Source organism: Neomonachus schauinslandi, chromosome 1, assembly GCF_002201575.2.
Source record: "Neomonachus schauinslandi chromosome 1, ASM220157v2, whole genome shotgun sequence".
In the NCBI taxonomy this organism is placed as follows: Eukaryota; Metazoa; Chordata; class Mammalia; order Carnivora; family Phocidae; genus Neomonachus; species Neomonachus schauinslandi.
Genome location: NC_058403.1, coordinates 123104849 through 123125421, shown reverse-complemented (window position 1 = coordinate 123125421; position 20573 = coordinate 123104849). Strand labels below are relative to the sequence as shown.

General features: G+C 38.3%; 2 protein-coding genes across 4 annotated transcripts in view; one reads left to right on the top strand and one right to left on the bottom strand.

The window, feature by feature from the left end:
- PPP2R3A (protein phosphatase 2 regulatory subunit B''alpha) overlaps positions 1-11692 on the top strand; it is a 161898-nt gene extending 150206 nt beyond the window's left edge. For both annotated transcript variants that reach the window (XM_021678884.2, XM_044920419.1), the window contains exon 13: positions 9096-11692. In XM_021678884.2, the coding sequence (XP_021534559.1) occupies positions 9096-9228 (133 nt within the window). In that variant the 3' untranslated portion in view covers positions 9229-11692. The remainder of the gene's footprint in view (positions 1-9095) is intronic.
- Positions 11693-13325: 1633 nt separating this feature from the next.
- The window catches only part of MSL2 (MSL complex subunit 2), a 34154-nt gene continuing 26906 nt past the window's right edge, over positions 13326-20573 (bottom strand). For both annotated transcript variants that reach the window (XM_044915531.1, XM_021678763.2), the window contains one exon: positions 13326-16513. In XM_044915531.1, the coding sequence (XP_044771466.1) occupies positions 14922-16513 (1592 nt within the window). In that variant the 3' untranslated portion in view covers positions 13326-14921. The remainder of the gene's footprint in view (positions 16514-20573) is intronic.

Sequence of the window (20573 nt, the reverse complement as noted above, 5' to 3'; positions counted from 1 at the left end):
TGTAACCTGCTATAAAAGGAAGGAGAAAAGGGCGCCTGGGTGGCTCAGTTGGTTAAGCGACTGCCTTCGGCTCAGGTCATGATCCTGGAGTCCCGGGATCGAGTCCCGCATCGGGCTCCCTGCTCGGCGGGGAGTCTGCTTCTCCCTCTGACCCTCCTCCCTCTCATGCTCTCTGTCTCTCATTCTCTCTCTCTCAAATAAATAAATAAAATCTTAAAAAAAAAAAAAAGGAAGGAGAAAATAGAGATAGCAGGTGTAAACACTTATAAGTTAGTCTAAAAAGAAGAAAAACTGATGGCAGCTAAAGAGAATAAATAACTGGCTCAAGCAGAAGTTCCTTCCCGTTGTGGCCCTTGGAGAAGGCAGCGGTGTGCCCGGAGGGAGAGAGGAGAGGCAAAGGGGTGCAGACAGCAGAAAAGGGGAGGGGTCATGAGAGGAAACACAGAGACCAGCTGTAATGAAATTCGACCAGTGTATATGAGAAGCTTCTGCTGGACACTCCTCTGCTCACGTTGTAGGAGATAAGATAAGGCCTCCATAACGCACGTGTGAGTGATGAGGTCCTGAGGGGAGAGGAGGCTTACAACAGCCAGAGCCTATAGAGTACTAGAATGTCAAAGGAAAAGGAAGACCTGTTTACAGTTGTTAATAGCTGACTGATACATTCAAAAGCAAGGCCAGACCCAGAATCCCAAGGTTATACCACCTAGGCATTCATCTCAAGAGTAATTACAGATACATCAGGGTGAATCTGTCAAACAAAAATTACAAGACTCAGATATTAGAAATGGAGGAAGAACGGTGGTACAATGGAAAGAGCAGAGGCTTAGGAAGGAGCCAGACAGATCCGGTTCTACCTCCTACTCACCAGCTGGGCAGGTTATCTGACTCCTGAGGCTCAGTTTCAGAAGACTCCAGCAACTACATTCCAAGGTGGTTGTGACAATCTAAGATAATATATCTAAACACCTGGCACATAGTGGATACCTGATAAATAGTAGCTATTACTATTATTACTACTCCCTATATGGGAAGAGATACAACATAACATCATGTTAAGAGCATGGAATTTGGAGTTAGACAAACCTAATAATTTCAGATCCTTGCTCTATCACATATAACTAGCTGTGTAGTTCCAGGCATCCAAGCCTCAGCATTACCTATACAGTGAGGGTACCACCTGCCACACTGAGCTGTTTAAAGAATTAAGACGATGTGTATAGTATCTTTATCCTTTGCCCTTAGGGATAGTACCTATGTAATCAATAAACACTGGCTATTGTTACTACCACTTCTGTGGTCTTGGCCACATTGGATAACCTCTCTGAGCTGGAATTTAATCGGCTGCAACATTACCATCCCACTGCCTACCTTGTTCCCTTCATTCCCAGGGCACAGTACATGGCATGCATCTGGCACACAGTGAATGTGATGCACAAACAACAGAACTATACCGAGAATTATATATAATGTATCCAACGGTGTCTGGCATATAAATGCTGGGGAAAATGGAGCTGTTTGTGTTTCCACAAGAACCTGGGCTTCTCCAGGGCAAAAACACTAGCTTTTTGGTTGGTTTTTGTTTTTGTTTTTTGTTTTTTTGTTTTAAGTAGGCTCCAATGCCCAGCATGGAGCCCAACATGGGGCTTGAACTCATGACCCTGGATCAAGACCTGAACTGAGATCAAGAGTCGCACGCTTAACCAACTGAGCCACCCAGGCTCCCCCAAAGAACGCTGTTTTATTCATCTTTTAATCCTAGCACCTGGCAAAATGTTAGGAGATGTAGAAGATCCTTAGGAAATGTTTACTGAGTGGCACAGAAGGCAACAGTCCCAGCAGCCACCCTTACTACAAGGATAACTGCAGGAATCCAGACAACTTAACCCTCCAAAAACAACTCGAAATTCTCTATCTACTTTACCATCTAACAAACATCCTAGGCAGCCTGTGTGTCAGGCACCTGAACCACCGAATTCAAAGCTGGTACTTAAGTAAAGCCTTCAATAGTAACCTAGCAATGACTCCAGATAGAAAGACTGCAAACATTGAGGCTGCAAACACTGTGAATTATCACATCTAGCATACAACATGATCACAGCATACAACAGCATTTGTATAAATTCAAGGTAATGAATGGTCTTGGGGGAAACAGACAGGGTGCCAGTTACATAAATCAATTCAGCTGCCACCTATATGGAGATAACAGGTTAGGATGCTAAATTTATTTATAATTAACATTCTTAAAATTTCTGCAATAAGAAAATTATGTAAAGCAGGCTAAAGAGTCCTCCATGTTGCTACCTTAGGAAACTGAGACCTACAATAAGCAAAAACAAACCTTTCTGCCAATTTGACAAATATCTGTACTTCACATTTTTAGTCAAGAACATTTTACATTATCGGGGTGCCTGGGTGGCTCAGTTGGTTAAGCGGCTGCCTTTGGCTCAGGTGATGATCCCGGAGTCCCAGGACTGAGCCCCACATGGGGCTCCCTGCTCAGTGGGAGTCTGCTTTGCCCTCTGACCCTACCTCCTCTCGTGCTCTTTCTCTCAAATAAATGAATAAAATCTTTTTTTAAAAAAAGAATACATTATCTTAAAAATATTTTTTACAGGATTTTCTGGTATTTTAAATTTTTTTTTTTTTTAAGATTTTATTTATTTGCGAGAGAGACAATGAGAGACAGAGAGCATGAGAGGGAGGAGGGTCAGAGGGAGAAGCAGACTCCCTGCCGAGCAGGGAGCCCGACGCGGGACTCGATCCCGGGACTCCAGGATCATGACCTGAGCCGAAGGCAGTCGCTTAACCAACTGAGCCACCCAGGCGCCCTTTTTAAAATTTTTTTTTTTTTTAAGGATTTTCTGGTATTTTACCAACAGCTTTACATTTGTTAATCTAGATTAAAAACAATTTTTTTTAATCGGGGAGTCTTTATCTGATTAGTAGAGAAATAGAGGCTTGCTGCAGAAAAATTGGGAAATTTATTATAAAGAGACTAAAATCACCCTTGGTTCAGTCATCCAGAAGTAACCATTATTTACACTTTAATATATTTCTTTTTGATGCTTAATGTTACTAGCATGTTCAAAAACATGACTTTTAATGCTTCAGAAGTGTTCTCTCAAGCAATAATTCACATCCATTTCTCTATTATTGGACATTTAGAAAATCTAAAACTGTTTACTCCTGAATGTTTTTAAAAGTAGTTTTTTCCTTTATATTAAATATAAACTTACATGAATTACTCTTATTTGTAAGAGTTGTACACTTCCATCAGCACTGGAAAATAAGGTGCTGCAGGCAAAGAAGGCCAGCCCAAAACCCACCAGATCATCTTCCAGGAATGCAGCTAGTAAGAGTCAAGTGTGGAGTAAGGGGTTGTGTGGAGTCTGACTATTCTCAACAAGGTGGGAGAATTTAACAGAGGAGCAGGGATAATGGGGAAAAGGAGGTAATGTGTATGTATATTGGGGCATGAGAAGAGAAACAGAAGGAATGACAGGAATTAATATTCCAAAGCGTGTTATAATCTTACAAGTAAAATAGTTCTGAATCATGTTTTATAGTGCTCAGTAAACAGCACCTTTCTGTGGACCTGAATTTATGTTTTTAATTTTTCCTGCATTCAACGTAACAAGTCAAAGCCCAATTTTAATTTATTTCAGTAGAGATTCACTGGTACTTACTCAGTGCCAGGCACTGTGGTTAGTAATAAAAATGAATGAAACCCTATCCCTCTCTTCAAGTTCATAATTAGAATATATTTAACCCACATTTTTATACTATCTACATTCAAACTAAGTAAGAATAAACAACTGATGGCTCATGACCCTAGGGAACTGCAAGAGATCAAAAATGAAGTGAGATAAACTTTCTGAGGCAAGAAAGTGGATGGTACATATTAAGAAACTTTAACAAGAGTTGAAACAAAAGATTTTCTAGTTACTGAATGGGGTCAACAAGGAAATGCACTGAACCAAATATCCAACTTCTAAAGTATTTCAGTTAATCCATTTTATATAAGCGAGTTAGGATTTAAAAGTATAAAGGTAAGACTCATCCTCTCCTATTTCTAAAGCATTATAGACTCCAAATTAAAGAACTATTTAACATTCTATTCTATGCTTATGGCCACCAGATGTCATAGATTTCCTCAGACACAAACCCCGAATCAAATACTCTATCCCTTTACCCCTGCAAATAGAATCCCAAAAATGGAATCAAACCACAATTCCCAGAAACACCCTGAAACCACACAATTCCTTTTTTAGACCATATATGTGCCAGTCATTATTTCTGTTCATTCAAGGAATCTGCAGAACCAGCCTTAATACTTTTGCCCAGAAATTGCTCATCTGAGAGGGAAAAACTACTTAGAAAAACAGGTTTCTAAAGGCAACGTATTGCTAGCAAAAATACCCATTATTTTCCCTTATGCTAACAACACTATGTTAATACTAGGTTAAATAATTTGTTCTCAATTTGATACCTAGGCTTTCTAGTGAACTATCTGTGAATCCTAGGAGTTCTGCTTCAATCCTCTGACCCTGCTATTCATTCAAAAATAGCCAGTTTAATTAATAGAATACTTCATAAAATAATCTTCATTTGTGCCCTCAGGAATTCCTAGAGAACAGGATAAAGTTTAGACTCTTACAGTTCTGACTTCAGCGACTTCAAGAGGACTACTGCACCCTCACCATACTCCAGCCTTCCCTGACAGCTAGACACATCACTTCACAAAGAGCATTAGGACATCAGTTTTTATTCATCATTTTGAGCACCTAGTGCCTGGCACTATACTATATACAGCCCAAGGAAATTAGTGAGTTGGAAAATGGACACTTTAGAGTCAAGTGGGGAAGACAATTATATAATTGTGAAGGAAACAGAGTGAACGAATAATGGAGAGAGGACTTGCAATTTAGGGTGCTGAGGAAATTTCCTGAGGTGTTGAGAACCTAAAGGTTGAGAAGGAAATAGTTATGGGCGCCTGGGTGGCTCAGTTGGTTAAGAGAAGGAAATAGTTATGAAAAAACCAGGGAGCAAAAATGTTCTAGGTAGAGGGAGAAATATATGCAGTGGCTCTGAGGCAGGAAACAATGTGTTGAGGACATTTTAAAAGACTACTATGGCTGGAATATAATGAGAAACAGAGGAAAATGTGGCTGGAAAGATTCATAGGGGCCAGATCATGCAGGGCCTCAGGAAGCTATTGAAAAAGAGCTAAACAAGCAGGTAATACAATCCCACTTACATCTTTTGAAGATAGTAATCTTCAGATCAGTAGTGGTACAAGAATAGAAGCAGGGAGACAAAATAAGGAAATCCTTGCAGACATCTAAATAAGAGATGGTGGTGGGAATTAAGGAGTGCATGTGTTGTGATGAGCACTGGGTGTTGTATAAAAGTGATGAATCTCACTATATTATACACCTGAAACTAATATTACATTGTATGTTAACTGGAATTTAAATTTAAAACATTTTTAATGGGGCACCTGGGTGGCTCAATTAAGCGTCTGACTCTTGATCTCAGCTCAGGTCTTGATCTCGGGGTCATGAGTTCAAGCACTGCTTTGGGCTCCGTGCTGGGCATGGAGCCTACTTAAAAATTAGATAGATAGATGACAGGTAGATAGATAGATAGATACATACATACATATATACATACATAGACAGATAGATGTGGGACCTGCCTGGCTCAGTCAGAAGAGCATGTGACTTTGGATCTCAGGGTCATGAGTTTTAGCCCCACATCAGATGTAGAGATTACGTAAATGAATTAAAAAAAAAAAAAGATGGTTACTCAGGCACTGGGAATCAGGAACCTTTTAAATGCCATCTCAGGGGGTGCCTGAGTGGCTCAGTCATTAAGCGTCTTGCCTTCGGCTCAGGTCATGATCCCAGGGTCCCAAGCCCCACATTAGGCTCCCTGCTCAGCGGGGAGCCTGCTTCTCCCTCTCCCACTCCCCCTGCTTGTGTTCCGTCTCTGTCAAATAAATAAAATCTTAAAAAAAATAAAATAAATGCCAGATCAGATTAAAAGATGAACACAAGTTAACCAAAGGGTAAGGGAACTGCAGGCCACCAAGGAACATGTACAGTAGCATTCAGTCCCAAGACCATAATCCATTTTGACAAGATAAATAGCCTGGTATGGCAACAGCAAAGAGTATGTGACAAGAGTGAAGGCAGGAAGACCAGCTGTTAGAAAACTATTGCAATAATCCAAGCAATGAAAATATAGTGCCCTGAACTAAATCAGTGGCAATAGGGAGGGAGAGGCAAGATTGTGTCCATGTATTATTGTAAATGGTAGAAGAGACTGGCTAGATTTGAAGAAGGGAGGGCAAAGGAGGAGGGAAGAGAAACTTGGGATCACTGGATTTCTGGCTTTAAGTGGGTAGATTATGGTAGAGCCAGGTGTGTGGGAAGGATGAGTTCAGCTTTGTATATACTGCCATAATGGAAGAGCCATAGAGTAGGCAGTTGGATACATGGCAGTCTCCGGGTTAGAAAGAGGCTGAGGCTGGACATGAACATTTAGAAACCACAGGTAAACAAGTGATGAATAAAGCCTTAAGAAAGACTGACTGTCCAGGAAAGTACAAAACAAGAACACCTTAATCCAGAATGCTGGGATGCACTGACATTGAAGGGACAAGAGTTAGAGCAGGGTTTCTCAACAGCACTGATGCTTTAAGTTAGATAATTCTGTTGTGAGGTGTTGTCTAGCACATTGTAGGATGTAGGTAGGATCCCTGAACTCTACCCACTAGATGCCAAGAGGACCTACACAGTTGTGACAATCAAATATGCATCCAGGCATTGCCTAATGGCCCCAGGAGGGAAAAATCACCCCTATTTGAGAAACACTGAGATAGAGTAGAAGTCTCCAGGACACTGATAAAAGGTTCTGAATGAACTCCCTCAATCCAGAAGATTCCTCCAAAGTCTCTGTGCATAGTACTGCTCTTGGTGCCCTTAAAGTATAGAAGATATAACGGTCGCATTCCACTATAACCAACCCACAGGGTGTTGGAATAGCTTTATGTACTAGATTGGATCAAATCCATTACTAGAAACCCCATTTCTGGTATGAGGCTACAGTGGGAAAAAATATTTTGTAAAAATCTTATTCACAAATGACACACAAAATATGTGAAACTGCCCCCCAATACAGGATTAGATGTCACCATCCTGTTCCAGTAAGCCCCAGCATTTCTCTATCATGAGAATAATACCTAACATTTTCCAAGAGTTTATGATTTAATCTCCACGAGGGGTAGGAACTGCTATTAACTCATTAGTTGAAGAAACTGATGCAGAGGGGGTTAAGTAACATGCCCAAAATCACATTAAGTGATCAAACTGAGATTGGAACCTGACTTTTCCAAAGCCCATGCTCTAAGGCTAAACACTTTTACCATTATTCCAGATGGCCTCCATTAGGGTACAAGTTCTGTGAGGAAGGGGCTAGTTCTGTCTTTTTCACCATTGTATTCCTAGCATTTGGCTCATGCTTGGAATAGAAGCTCACATATTTATTGAGTGAGTCTCAGTTCAGGCCTAACTTACTCGCAGATCTGCACTGAGAAGATCCTGAGAGCTCAGTAAGTTTGGGCACCAAGAGGAAGAAAATGTCTTCCACTCTTGACAGGAAATAAGCAGTCACAGTAACTGATACTGCATTGCTAGAACTAACTTTTGAGAATTTTGTTCCAGAAATGGGAGGCTCAACCATCAACCCTGCCTCACTTCCATTAAAGCAGTACCCTCCCTAGTTCCTCCTTATGCAGCAGATGCCAGTTACACTGAGGCCTCAAGGAGGTGGGGGAAGAGTGGAAACAAATTAAGTATAGAATGGACTATTTCTGCAAAATGAAGTTGTAAATAATTTTTGATAGGATCAAAAACTGGTACTCAAGGATAAGTTTTCCAAACATAAGACAGGCTTTTTTTTAACATTCTCTACCCTCTATTCAAAAATGTTTTAGAAAGTTGAATAGGTATTACCTCTACTACTGGACATACCTGCCTCAACATATTTTTCCTCATTAGAGAGCCTTGGTATCTTTTTGATGAAGGGACTATATGTCCAGAAATTTCTGCAGATACTGTGTAAAGTCCTCGCAAAGGATGAAAAGATTAAGCTGAGGATACCAAATACTTTAACAGACTTTGGTAATTATCATGTATATTTTTCTGGGCCCAGATGTAGCCTTGGCATATTTATCAATTTAATATTTCAAGCAGCCATCATTCCCACTAGATAAAATACTTTTTTGTCCCTGCCTAAGGCCACTCTCAGGGATAGCCTAGAAGATAATGGAACTCAGGGGGTATCAATAACTTCTAAGGGGAATAAGCAAAGGAAATATGCTGTGAAGTTCTATAAAGAATGTAAGGAGATCCGTGAATGGGCTTTAATCTGCTCTATGTATATACTTGCACATCTAAATGTACTTCTTGGGGTGCCTGGGTGGTTCAGTCGTTGAGCCATCTGCCTTCGGCTCAGGTCATGATCCCAGGGTCCTGGGATGGAGCCCCGCGTCAGGCTCCCTGCTTTGCGGGAAGCCTGCTTCTCCCACTCCCCCCGTGTTCCCTCTCTCGCTGTGTCTGTCAAATAAAATCTTTTTCTAAAAAAAAATGTACTTCTTGGAAACCATGGAAGCTATAAAGCAACTTGTGGGGTGAGAATGTTCCCCACTCTGCATGGAAGCCACTTCAATGAAGGCATTCATATAAAGCTTGTACTTTATGGACCTCACACCCTCCCCAATGTAGCCCCATCCATAGTATGTTCTCATTCCCACCAATGCTCCTAGGGAAAGCTAGATACAGCACATTTTCAACAAATTCTAACATGAAGTTGAGCTTTAAGGAACAGGGAGAGTATGTTTTCTGTTCTAGATGAAGCATTTTCTCCAGTGCGGCTTAGTTGTTAATAGCTGTCATTTAGCAACTGAGGGTACTTTTTTGCAAGCTGGCGGTCTTCAGTCCCTAGTTTGCCATATTGACTCCTACCCAAACATTGACATTGGGGAAAAAAAAAAAAAATCAGTAACTCACTTTTATTTGTTCTTTCAGCTCCTTTGAAGATTATGAAACAGAGGAACCTGTCTCTCCCTCTGAAATTGGAAACAAAGGCAATAAAAGTAAAATAGGAACCTCAAGCCTTTCAGAGAAATGTGGAAAGCTTCAGTCAGTGGATGAAGAGTAGCTGCCAAGGTCTTGAAAGAGAGATACGTATTTTAAATGTCTTTTTCTTGTGGAGATGCTCCAGTTTGCGTACTGCTTTTTAAAGGCTTTGATTTCGCAAGTGTGTATCTGCACTAGGATCTTTAAAACATTTTTAAGCAATAGGTTTGGATACACATACTCAATTTGGGGGACTCCTCCAATTTGCCTCAAACCTCTTGCAGAGCTTTTCCTCCAAATAAATACAGTGATATACACCTTCCAAAGTCTGTGAATCAGCACTCTTCACCCCTGAATGTACCAAGGATATCTCGGGGACAGTGCCAAGCACAGTTCTCTGCACAAAAGCAGGAGTTGCCTCTGTTGTCCAGCATCCCTGAGGCCCCTCAGGGTTCCTATGGAGCCCAGAAGAAACCTTCACTTGCAGAAAACTTGAGTCAAAAACATTCTGGAACTTAAAAAAGCAGTTAAGGGCCTCCAGAAGTGACTTACCCCTGGTAATAAAAGCACTGCCAAAACATCTCAGAGACTTTTTAAATATGTGTACTGGAGTTCAAAGATATTGAACTTGTTTAATTTCACAATGACCTGCCAAACTACTAGTCACTTTACATCCTCAGGTATTGTAACCACTGGGCCTTCCAACCTTGCTGGCAAGTTCTGAATAATCTCTCCCCATCCTGTGGATCTTATATAAAATATGATGAAAAAACTTCTAAGTACAGAATTTGACTCATACTTGGAAAAAAAGTTTCCTTTTAACTTATCTAACATTTGTGAATTACTGAATGACTTATTAATCTCCAAATTAGTTGATACCCCATCTGTACTTCCTATTAAAAGGCCTACTTGAAGACTTAGTGATATACAAAAATTCTTACCAGATGTATTCATCACGGAGTATTAGACTAAGCCAACAGTAAAGGCCTCAATCTAAATATTATCCCTTCATATTGAAAAGGAACTACTATTTCAAATATCCCATCACCTCAATAATTATCACAAAAATGGAAGAAAATAGTGATGCCACCCATAAAGGAAACCTGTTTCATCTATACTATAGTGGTAGATGTGTTCATTACAGAATTTTACATTTTTTCAGCAAGCCACAGTGTAGCCAAAACCTACAATATCCTTAAAGATAACTGAAAATAAACTATGAAAATGGATGGACATTTCTAATAGTGTAAATGAAAGAAACTCGCAAGAAACTTTAACATCCATCTGTGTCAGTCATCACCCTTTCCCCTGGGTTTTTTGCTTTAACCCCAAGTCCTAAATGTCAGAATAGTGTCCCTGCCAACCTGCTTTGGTTCCCCCTTACAGATGTGAAAGTCAAAAAATGAAATAAACTTTGGGCTATGGTAGGCAAAAAGTAGAGATAAGTGCAATTTAGGAAATGTACCACCAACTGGTACAGTAAGTTTTTTTTTTTTTTTCAGTATCCTCTGTTGCCTGTTATTTTACTTTTCATATCAGAATTAATCTTCCATTTAATGGTTACAGAAAGTGATAAATATTAAAATGTGGCATCTAATAGTTCACAAACTAAAAGCTTAAAAATGACTAAATTTTTAGGAAACACATGTAATAACCCAAACACACCAGTAAATTAGGATTAAAAGTATTTGTGATACGTGAAGTTTACCATCTATTCCATCCACCCTTTACCAGGGAGAGAAAGCAATTACTTAAATTTCAGATTAAAATATTAAAAAGGTATTTTCCTTAGAAGCCAGATATGGTTTAAAGGTTCTATTATTCATAATGATCTAAACTATTTCTAAGACTCATCAGCAAAAAGTAAAAAAATTTAATTTTCTAATATACTTTTTTTTTTTTAATACTACTTGGCTTTTACCTTGTATTTCCTTACTGAAATCCTCTTGCTTTTACTTTGGTCTGTATTTGGTTTCAAAAGTCTGTAATTACTATAAAAAGTAACAGCTACCAATATCATTCAAGATAAAGCTATTTTAATTTAGGTTACCCAAACTATCATATTTTCAGACACAAGTGTTTCACTGTAGTCCTTTCTTAAAAGTTGAATGCAAGAAATGTGAATTCCAAGGAATTAGGACAGTATATATTTGACTTCCCGGTAAAGATCTCACTGAATAAAATCATTACTGCCCAACTGGAAATTTCAAGTTTTTACAATATCCCAGGCTGCTTAATAAAAGTTAAATTGAGGGTTATCATGGTGTTAATGTTGTTCAATGAAAAATGAGTTTCACAGCAAAACATTAATTGCCAACGTACTTAAACTAATGAAATTCTGTGTATTTTCCCTGCATTTTATCTATGTCATTGTGTATGATTCAAAGTGTTTATAAAATTCTAGATTGATTAAATGAGGTAAGTCATTGCTCAACTTTTGGAAATGTCATGAAAGTGTGTTTGGGTGGAGAAACCTGCATGATTTAACTTGTTTTTGTTTTTCCCTTTTTGCAAAACTAAATAAAGAGACAAGTTGTCAAATATGAACCACATTCACTAAGGTAATCACTACACACTTTTGGTTTTATTCACACTTGCACCTCATTTTTATATTTGAAAGAGTAACATTGTAAACAAACTTGAGTTTCAAAGAATAACTCTTTGAACCCCTGGGAAAATCATAAAGGAATTTCTAGAAGGATAACACAACCTCATAACTGAGAAGTTATTTTCTTTGGGGGGATAAGGAAGAGGACTAGATACAGGGAATGAGAAGTTCACAGGGATCAAAAGGGACTTTAGCCTTATGTACTTTTACCCTTATATATAATGTATTCTTTTAAAAGAATGTGTAATTGATTGTTATTTAGGTACCTAAAACCTAATTTTTTAGAAAGGAGGGAGAAAAGTTAAACTATCATCCAAGTATTAGATTCTGACTCTATACTTTCAACTTAGTATTTTCTAAAACATTTTATATTTGTTACCTATGATATGGGAAAGGAAATTTTATTTTTCATCTGTTGTAAAACTTTTACTTTTCTTCAGCAAGGTCACCATATAGTTGTTTCAAGAATACTAAGATCACAGTAAAATAAAAGGAATTCTTTATCCTAGGAGCATATTATAGCTCTGCACAGAAATGTAGACTTACTGAAGCTAACCAAAAAGATAAATCACCAAGTTCTAACACTTCTATCATTTGATGTATGTTAATAACAAAGACTCGAAAGAACAAATGAAAATGTGTCATATTAAAAGTTATTGTTTTGATGGTTTCAAATCCTGATAAAGTCAATCCAGTTACGGCAGTAATAATTTCTCAATCATCCCTAGTTAGCCATTGGTCAGCATTCCTAAATAACTCATGGTATAAAGAAAAACAATGCAAAAATCAAGGCACTGTATTATTCTTCCCCAAATGTATATAATATAGGCCATTCAGAGCATACTATCCCAAACTCCTCAGTATTCTACAACATAGAATTAGAAAACTAATATTTATTGATAGATTTAAGTGTAATACAGGTTTCCAAAAATGTGGCAGTGAGAATACCAGCATAAAAAAGAGAAACTTGTGCTAAAAACAACCTGAATTAATCATTGGCAATATTACATAACAATCAAGGCCCTCACATACTAATGATTTCCGATTTCTCTATATTGCCAACCTCCCATGCATCAAAAAACACAAAACTAAAATTATCAAACTTGGGAAGAAATAAAGTACTCTGAATTTTAAGATCATAATATTAGGAAAGTTTGGAAGATTTGCAAAATATATCCTAATCATCCATGTGTACAATCTCATTTCTAGTCATTTTTGCAGTGATCATTAGTGAATAAAGAACAGATTTACAAGTTTATATAGCAGGGCATCTGGGTTCAACACAAAACTGTTACAAACTTTAGGCAAATACATGTTTCATAAGACACTGCTAACACTTAGAGGAATTAAATAAAAGTCCAAAACTTGGAAAGCAAATAAAGACAAGACAACTAAGAAGCATTTTCCACCATTTACTCTTGTTATCAAAAATAGTTCAACTCTTCTTGCAAAACAAAAACAAAATAGTACATACTGGACACATACATCACATTTTTCTTCCTATGGCTTTAGCCCACCCCCACCCCACCGAAAGAGACCAAAAAAAAAAAAAAAAAGGAAAAAAGAAAAAAAAAAAAAAAGAAAGCCCAACAACAAAAACAATTCTACCTGACCACATTCACAGAAAATGACACCAGGATACACTACAAAACAGAAGGAGGTGTCATCTGCTCTGTGTCCAAAGGTTTCTTCTCCATGTCTTGTACTAAGTGAATAACCATCATTGAACATGCTGTGTGCCAAATCAAAACATAAACTTCAACATATGTCAGATCTCATGAGAGATGGTGAACGTAGTAGAAATTAGAAATTTTCCAGCAGTATTTTTCTTTAAGCACTGTCAAAGCAGCAATTCTTCTTTTAAATCATAAGGTCATTTCTTTACAACCTAGTCAGTCCTTGTTTTATTTGGGCTGTGCTCTTTCAAGCAACTGACTAGATTTCCCTTCAACAGAATGTTTGTGACTCACCTGTCTTCCCCATAAAAATTAAAGGGAAGACATGCATTTAAACTGAAACATAGTTTGTGCTTTACATGCAAAAGAGCATTCTAAAGAAAATCCTCCTAGCTTCAAACCTACCTAAATGCACAGGCTTCATAAAAATGCATTTTTTACTTGGCCTCTATAAAGAAGCCTTCATAATGAATAGCACCCCAAAAAAGAGAAAAGGAGCATATTCAAAATAAAGTCTGAAACTATTAGAGGAAACAAACAACAACAACAAAAAATCAAATAAGTGGCCAATAGCAATAAATATAATGCATAAACCTGGGTAAGTTTTGGGGCATTATTTCAAAATTATTTTAAATAAATCCCAATTTCTAAATAAAAATTATTTTTTTAAAATTCTGTCACATCCTATAGTCTAAATTCAATTACCTTCAGAATAAAACTGCTCTTCTCCACTTCATTTATCTAATTAGAACACTGCTAAAAGTGAAGGATTTCAAAATTTTTTCCCTAGAAATGAGTCAGACTAACTATAAAAGTTATTCAAACTCAGAATGGTCATAAACAGCTAAACATCTGCATCTTGACAGAATTTCAGTTTGTTCACTTTTTAAAAGACAGATTTCAACATTCTAATGAGGGGCAAATTTTCTTTCATAATACTGCTGATTTAAGAACTGCTACATACACCAGTAGCCAATTTTCATGATCAGAAATGGTATTATGTCAGCACAAAGGTTGAGCCAGACACATCAGCTTTTCAACAGGAGAAGCATCAATGGCATCTGAAGGCGGCACTGAGTCCCCTGAACTAATGGCTACTTTTTCACAAAAAATTAGCACAATCTTTATGGACTGACTAGATACCACTTCCTTACATTTAATCATAAACTTTGATTATGCACAAAGCATGACCATAAACAATGAGGTTAATGTTATTTTCCTTGCCAAAGTTCATTTTGTATAAATCAGTTGCATCAGCATTTGTTCTCAAACTATGAGGTTCTGTAAGAACTAAGGACATATAGTTGTAGGGTTACTCCTCCATTATCTGCAAACTATTTCCCCGACACTAACACATATAACTTAGCAATGAAAACACTTGATACAAGTGATCTATATGCAGGAGCTCCGGCAAGTTAAACCAACAGAACCATAGCTGCCGTAAAACTGTAGCTATTTCCCTACCAGAGGTAGGTTTAAAGACCCACTGATTTAACAGTCGAATCTCATGTCTATAGCTTCATCCAAACTTTTATCATCATGTGTACTGGCAGCTAAAAACGTTGTTACTGGGGACCCTGTGACATTAATTACACTGGTGCTGGTACTAGCATTGCGCACAGCAATGCTAGTCACATTAATGCCCAAAGTGAGCCTGGTCTGCTCCAAGGCCTTTTCCGGCACAGCAAATGCCTCCAGCTTCTTCTCCCCATTGGCCATATAGGAGTTTTGGCAGCCACGACATATACAATCTAAGCAGGCTTTGCGGTTAGAGTAGCAAGGGCAGCGTTGGCCGCGGCATGTAAGAACACTTGGATTTTGAGTAGCACGCCCACATTTACAACCTTTCTTTTCCTGGGGTTTTTTATACACAGTCTTGGTAGGACTTCCTGGCATAAAATGGTGACTAGGAATCTTTTCCTTTACGGTTTTGTCTTTTTTAAGAATACCTGGCTTGGTTTTAGAGTGAGATTTCTTGGATCCATGTTCATGACTCTTTTTCATGCTTTTAGTAGATAAAAGTACAGTTTTGCTGATTTTGGGTGTTGTGCCTCCATTGGGAACAGTTGCTATAGGTTGAAGAGAAATTTTGCTCTCCCGTTTCACTGTCACAGGGGCAGATGCCCCCAACGTTGGGCCTCGGATAATGGTAGAAATTGGAAGTGGCTGAACTTTCTCACTGTCACTTTCTGATCTGGATCGTTTTCTATTCAATTTTGCTACTTTCGGAGTTGCTGCTGTACATGATAACCCATGAAGTGCAGGACTGGTGGACATAAAAACATTATGGCTAAGAGACTGGGAAGAAAGCTGCAGAAAAGGTCCATTGGATACAGTGGCTTCCAAGTTGGGCTGCAAATTAGGGCAACAAACCTCTGTATTTGAAACAGTTTCTAAGCTGCGGAGCACTTCCTCAACACTCAGTAACAGAGAGTCACCAGGTTTTATATCTTCACTGAAACTGCAGATATCAATGCCTGTGGAGCATAAGTCAGTGGCTACTGTGTCACAGACAGGTGGCAAGCTGTCAGACAGATCCTCAGTCTTTATGTCAACAGTGTTACATACATCAATTGTGTTTGAATGTTCAGGTGAAGGAATATTTATACCAAATCTATCTATTGAAAGCCCATTATAAGTAGGCAAACCATTGATAACAGAACTGCCAATAGCAATGCTGAGGGTGCTTTCAGATATTGGAGATAAACTAGCTTGAGGATCAGTTGTGGGTTCTGAGGTTGAAGGTAAAGGGGAATGTGTTAAACACAAAGTAAAGGATGAATCTGAGGGTTTTTCCGTCTCCTCACAAAACAATGATCCATCATTAAGCAAAGCCAAAATATCAGAAGAACAGTCGACTGCTTCTATTATATCCCGTGCCAATGTAGTCTGTGTGATATATTCACATAGTTTTTTGTAGCAGTTCACTAGGATGCTTAACTGCTTGTTTTCCTCAAATTGCTCATAGTCTTTGCACCAGCTACATGAAGGTTTCATCATCATTTTCTTGCCTTTGCAAGGTTTGCAGACATAATGCTGGCAGGTGGAGTTGGTGGGTGCAATAGGATCTTGTAGCAAATGTCCTAAGAGGGAAAAAGGAGGAAAGCAAAGATTTTAGTAAAATAAATACACGATTTCATATATTGAAGTTAAGATGAGATTATAAGTAATCTATTAAAATTGAGGTGGGTTAAACTCACCAGACCAGATAACAAAAAATATATCTTACAGGAAATGGAAAAATACTCAATAGTGCACTTCACTTCCATGCCATATTCCCCATTCCTTTATCTCAAACCAGAATCTTCCTTGATTCTGTATTTCTCTCCCAAACCATATGTTCTGGTCCACTTTCTTATTCTCTTCTCCAAAAGCTATAAAGAGGTGAAGATCAGTCACCAAAAGCACAAACTTGGCTTAAAACCCTCGGAACCTCAACCTAACACAACACAACACGGTAATGCTACAATATACTGAACAAAATCATGCTGTTTATTTTGTATTAAACACTGGGAAAAAGATAGGAGCAAGAGACACTCAGTCCCTACCCTCATTAAACATAGTTTAAGGGTATTAATCAGTACAAAGGCATCTTCACCAAAAAAAGTATAATTTCAAAAACCATTTTATTATATATACTAATCTAAAACTGAAAAGATTGAAATGTTATGATGAAAAAGAACGATGTTCATTTATTGAAAGAAAAAATAAACTCTCCTACAAAAAAATCAAAATGCAATGACAAAAAAGAATTATATATAAATTTGGGCGCCTGGGTGGCTCAGGCATTAAGCGTCCGCCTTCGGCTCAGGTCGTGATCCCAGGGTCCTGGGATCAAGCCACAATGGGCTCCTGGCTCAGCAGGGAGCCTGCTTCTCCCACTCCCCCTGCTTGTGTTCCCTCTCTCACTGTGTCTCTGTCAAATAAATAAATAAATAAAATCTTAAAAAAAAAAAATTATATATAAATGTATCAAAAAGAAAAAAGGGCATACTACCAGACTCAAATTCTTCTGACAAAATACAAAATGACCCTAGTCATAAACCACAAGTATCCTAAGTACAGCAATATCATATAAAAGTGAAAGTGGTCTCCCAAATTATAAATGACCTGTGTAGATTACGTACCAGGAAAGAGAGAGCAACTAGATCCAATCGCTATTTCCACCCTACTCCACAAAGAAGCAACTGTTCTTGGTTCCCAATTCAGGACAAACAGTAATAAACTCAAAGTAGCACCTGTTTCTCAAACAAAATTATGTAATTAAGACTCAGGCATGGGGGGGCGCCTGGGTAGCTCAATCGTTAAGCGTCTGCCTTCAGCTCAGGTCATGGTCCCGGGGTCCTGGGATCGAGCCCCCCATCGGGCTCCCCGCTTGGCGGGAAGCCTGCTTCTCCCTCTCCCACTCCCCCTGCTTGTGTTCCTGCCCTTGCTCTCTCTCTCTAAAAGGAAAAAAAAAAAGACTCAGACATGGGAAAGAAGACACTTCGGGCTACAGCCAAGTGAGATCAGCAAACCCTCTCCCTTAAAAGCAATTATAAACCTGAAAAGTTTTGACAAAGCAAGTCATTTTCACAACCAAAGACATAAAACCATTTGAGAAGCATTTATATGTTTGAAAAACTGCTCAATTTCAGGTAACAACAGTGAGAATCTGTGGTGGTCTAGTCTGGGGCTGCCCAGTTCTCCCCTGCCATCTGTTCCATCAGTATTACCCTGAAGACCAGAAGCTGCTGTGATGGAAGGGGGCTCACTCCATTTAGTAGTGCAGAGGATGATGCAGAGCCCCAGAAACATGATCACTGAAAAGTGACTTCTCAGAGGCTAACCAGCTGGAGAAGGCAAACAGCTCAGTTCTTACTAGCCTGAGATTGCAAAAGCCCAGGTTAAACAGGCCACAAACAAGATGACAATTTACCCCAAGTTGTTCTATAAATTCAATGTAATCTTTGAGAATCCCAGGTGTCTTTTTAAAGAAACTGACTGATTCTAAAATTCTTACGGAATCAGAGGACCTATAGCCAGAACAATTTTTTAAAAGAGCAAATTTGGAGGAATTTCACTACCAAATTTCAAAATCTTCTTTAAAGTTATAGTAATCAAAACAATGTGGCAATGGCAAAAGGATAAACATATAAATCAATGGAACAGAACAGAGAGTCCAGAAAGAAATTCTTACATTTATGGTCTACTGATCTGTGTGACGAGTGCCCAGATAATTCAACAGGGAGAGAATTTTCCGCACATCATGTCGAACAATTTGATATCCAAATGCCAAAAAACAAAAAACCAACAACTACTTAGATCCTTACCTAACAACATGCACAAACATTACCTCAAAATGGATCACAGACATCTAAATGTAAGACCTAAAATTCTAGAAGAAAAACACAGGAGAAAAATCATGACTCTGGGCCGGGCAAAGTGTTATATGTGACATCAATGCACAATCTGTGAAAGGGAAAAAATTATAAAATGGATTCCACAAAATTAAAAATGTGTGCTTCAAAAGACACCATTAAGAAAACAAAAAGATAAGGGTGCCTGGGTGGCTCTGTCAGTTAAGCATCTGCCTTCGGCTCAAGTCATGATCCCAGGGTCCTGAGATCGGGCCCCACATCAGGCTCCTTGCTCAGTGGGGAGTCTGCTTCTCCCTCTGCCTGCCCCTCTGCCTGCCCCTCTGCACGCTATCAGATAAAATCTTTAAAAAAAAAAAAAAAAGAAAATGAAAAGATAATCCACAGTATGGGAAAAAATATTTGCAAATCATTTATCTGATAAAGGGCTTATAACATGATATTAAAAACACTTCCTACAAATCAATAAAAAGACAACTCAATTTTAAAAAGTGGGCAAAAGAACTACTGGGTATTTACCCCAAAGATACAAATGTAGTGATCCGAAGGGGCACATGCACCCCAATGTTTATAGCAGCAATGTCCACAATAGCCAAACTATGGAAAGAGCCTAGATGTCCATCAACAGATGAACGGATAAAGAAAATGGTGAGTGTGTGTGTGTGTGTGTGTGTGTGTGTGTGTGTGTGTGTGTGGAATATTATGCAGCCATCAAAAAATGAAATCTTGCCATTTGCAACAATGTGGATGGAACTAGAGGGTATTATGCTAAGCAAAATAAGTCAATCAGAGAAAGCAAGTATCATATGATCTCACTGATATGAGGAATTTGAGAAACAAGACAGAGGATCATAGGGGAACGGAGGGAAAAATGAAACAAGATGAAACCAGAGAAGGAGACAAACATAAGAGACTCAATCTCAGGAAAACAAACTGAGGAATGCTGGCGTGCAGGGGGGTGGGAGGGATGGGGTGGCCGGGTGATAGATACTGGGGAGGGTATTTGCTATGGTGAGTGCTGTGAATTGTGTAAGACTGATGATATAGACCGGTACCCCTGAAACAAATAATACACTATATGTTAATTGGAAAAAAAAAAAACCTAAATAAAAATAAAAATAATAAAAGGATTCAGGAAAAGAAATAAATAAAAGTGGGCAAAAGACCTGAATAAACACTGCATCAAAAAAATATGAGTGTCTAATAAGCATATGAAAATATGGTCAATATCATTAAGTAAAGTAAAACCTTACCACACTGCTTACACACCTCTTAGAATGGATAAATTCAAAATGGACAGTATACCAACAGTTGGCAAAGATGTGGAGAAACTGGAACCCTTCTGTATTACTGGTGAGAATGTAAAAGTGTAGATCACATTGGAAAACAGTTTGAAAGTTAAACATACATTTACTATACAAACCAGCAATTCTGCTCCTAGGAAAAGGAGCTTTCATCTCTCAAAGAAAAATGAAAATGTATGTCCATATAAATGTATGTGAAATATGCATAGCTGCATTATTCACAACAGACAAAAACTGGAAACAATCCAAATGTCCATCAACCCATGAGAAGATAAAATGTAGTATATTCATACAATGGAATACTGTTCAGCAATTAAAATAACTATTGGTAAATGCTACAATATGATTAACTTCAAAAGCATGCCAAGTGAAAGACGACAGATGCAAAACTGTACATTATTGGATTATTTCATTTATATAAAATGTCTAGAAAGGACAGAAAAGCAGAACTAGTTGTTGTCCAGGGCTGGAACCAGGAGCAG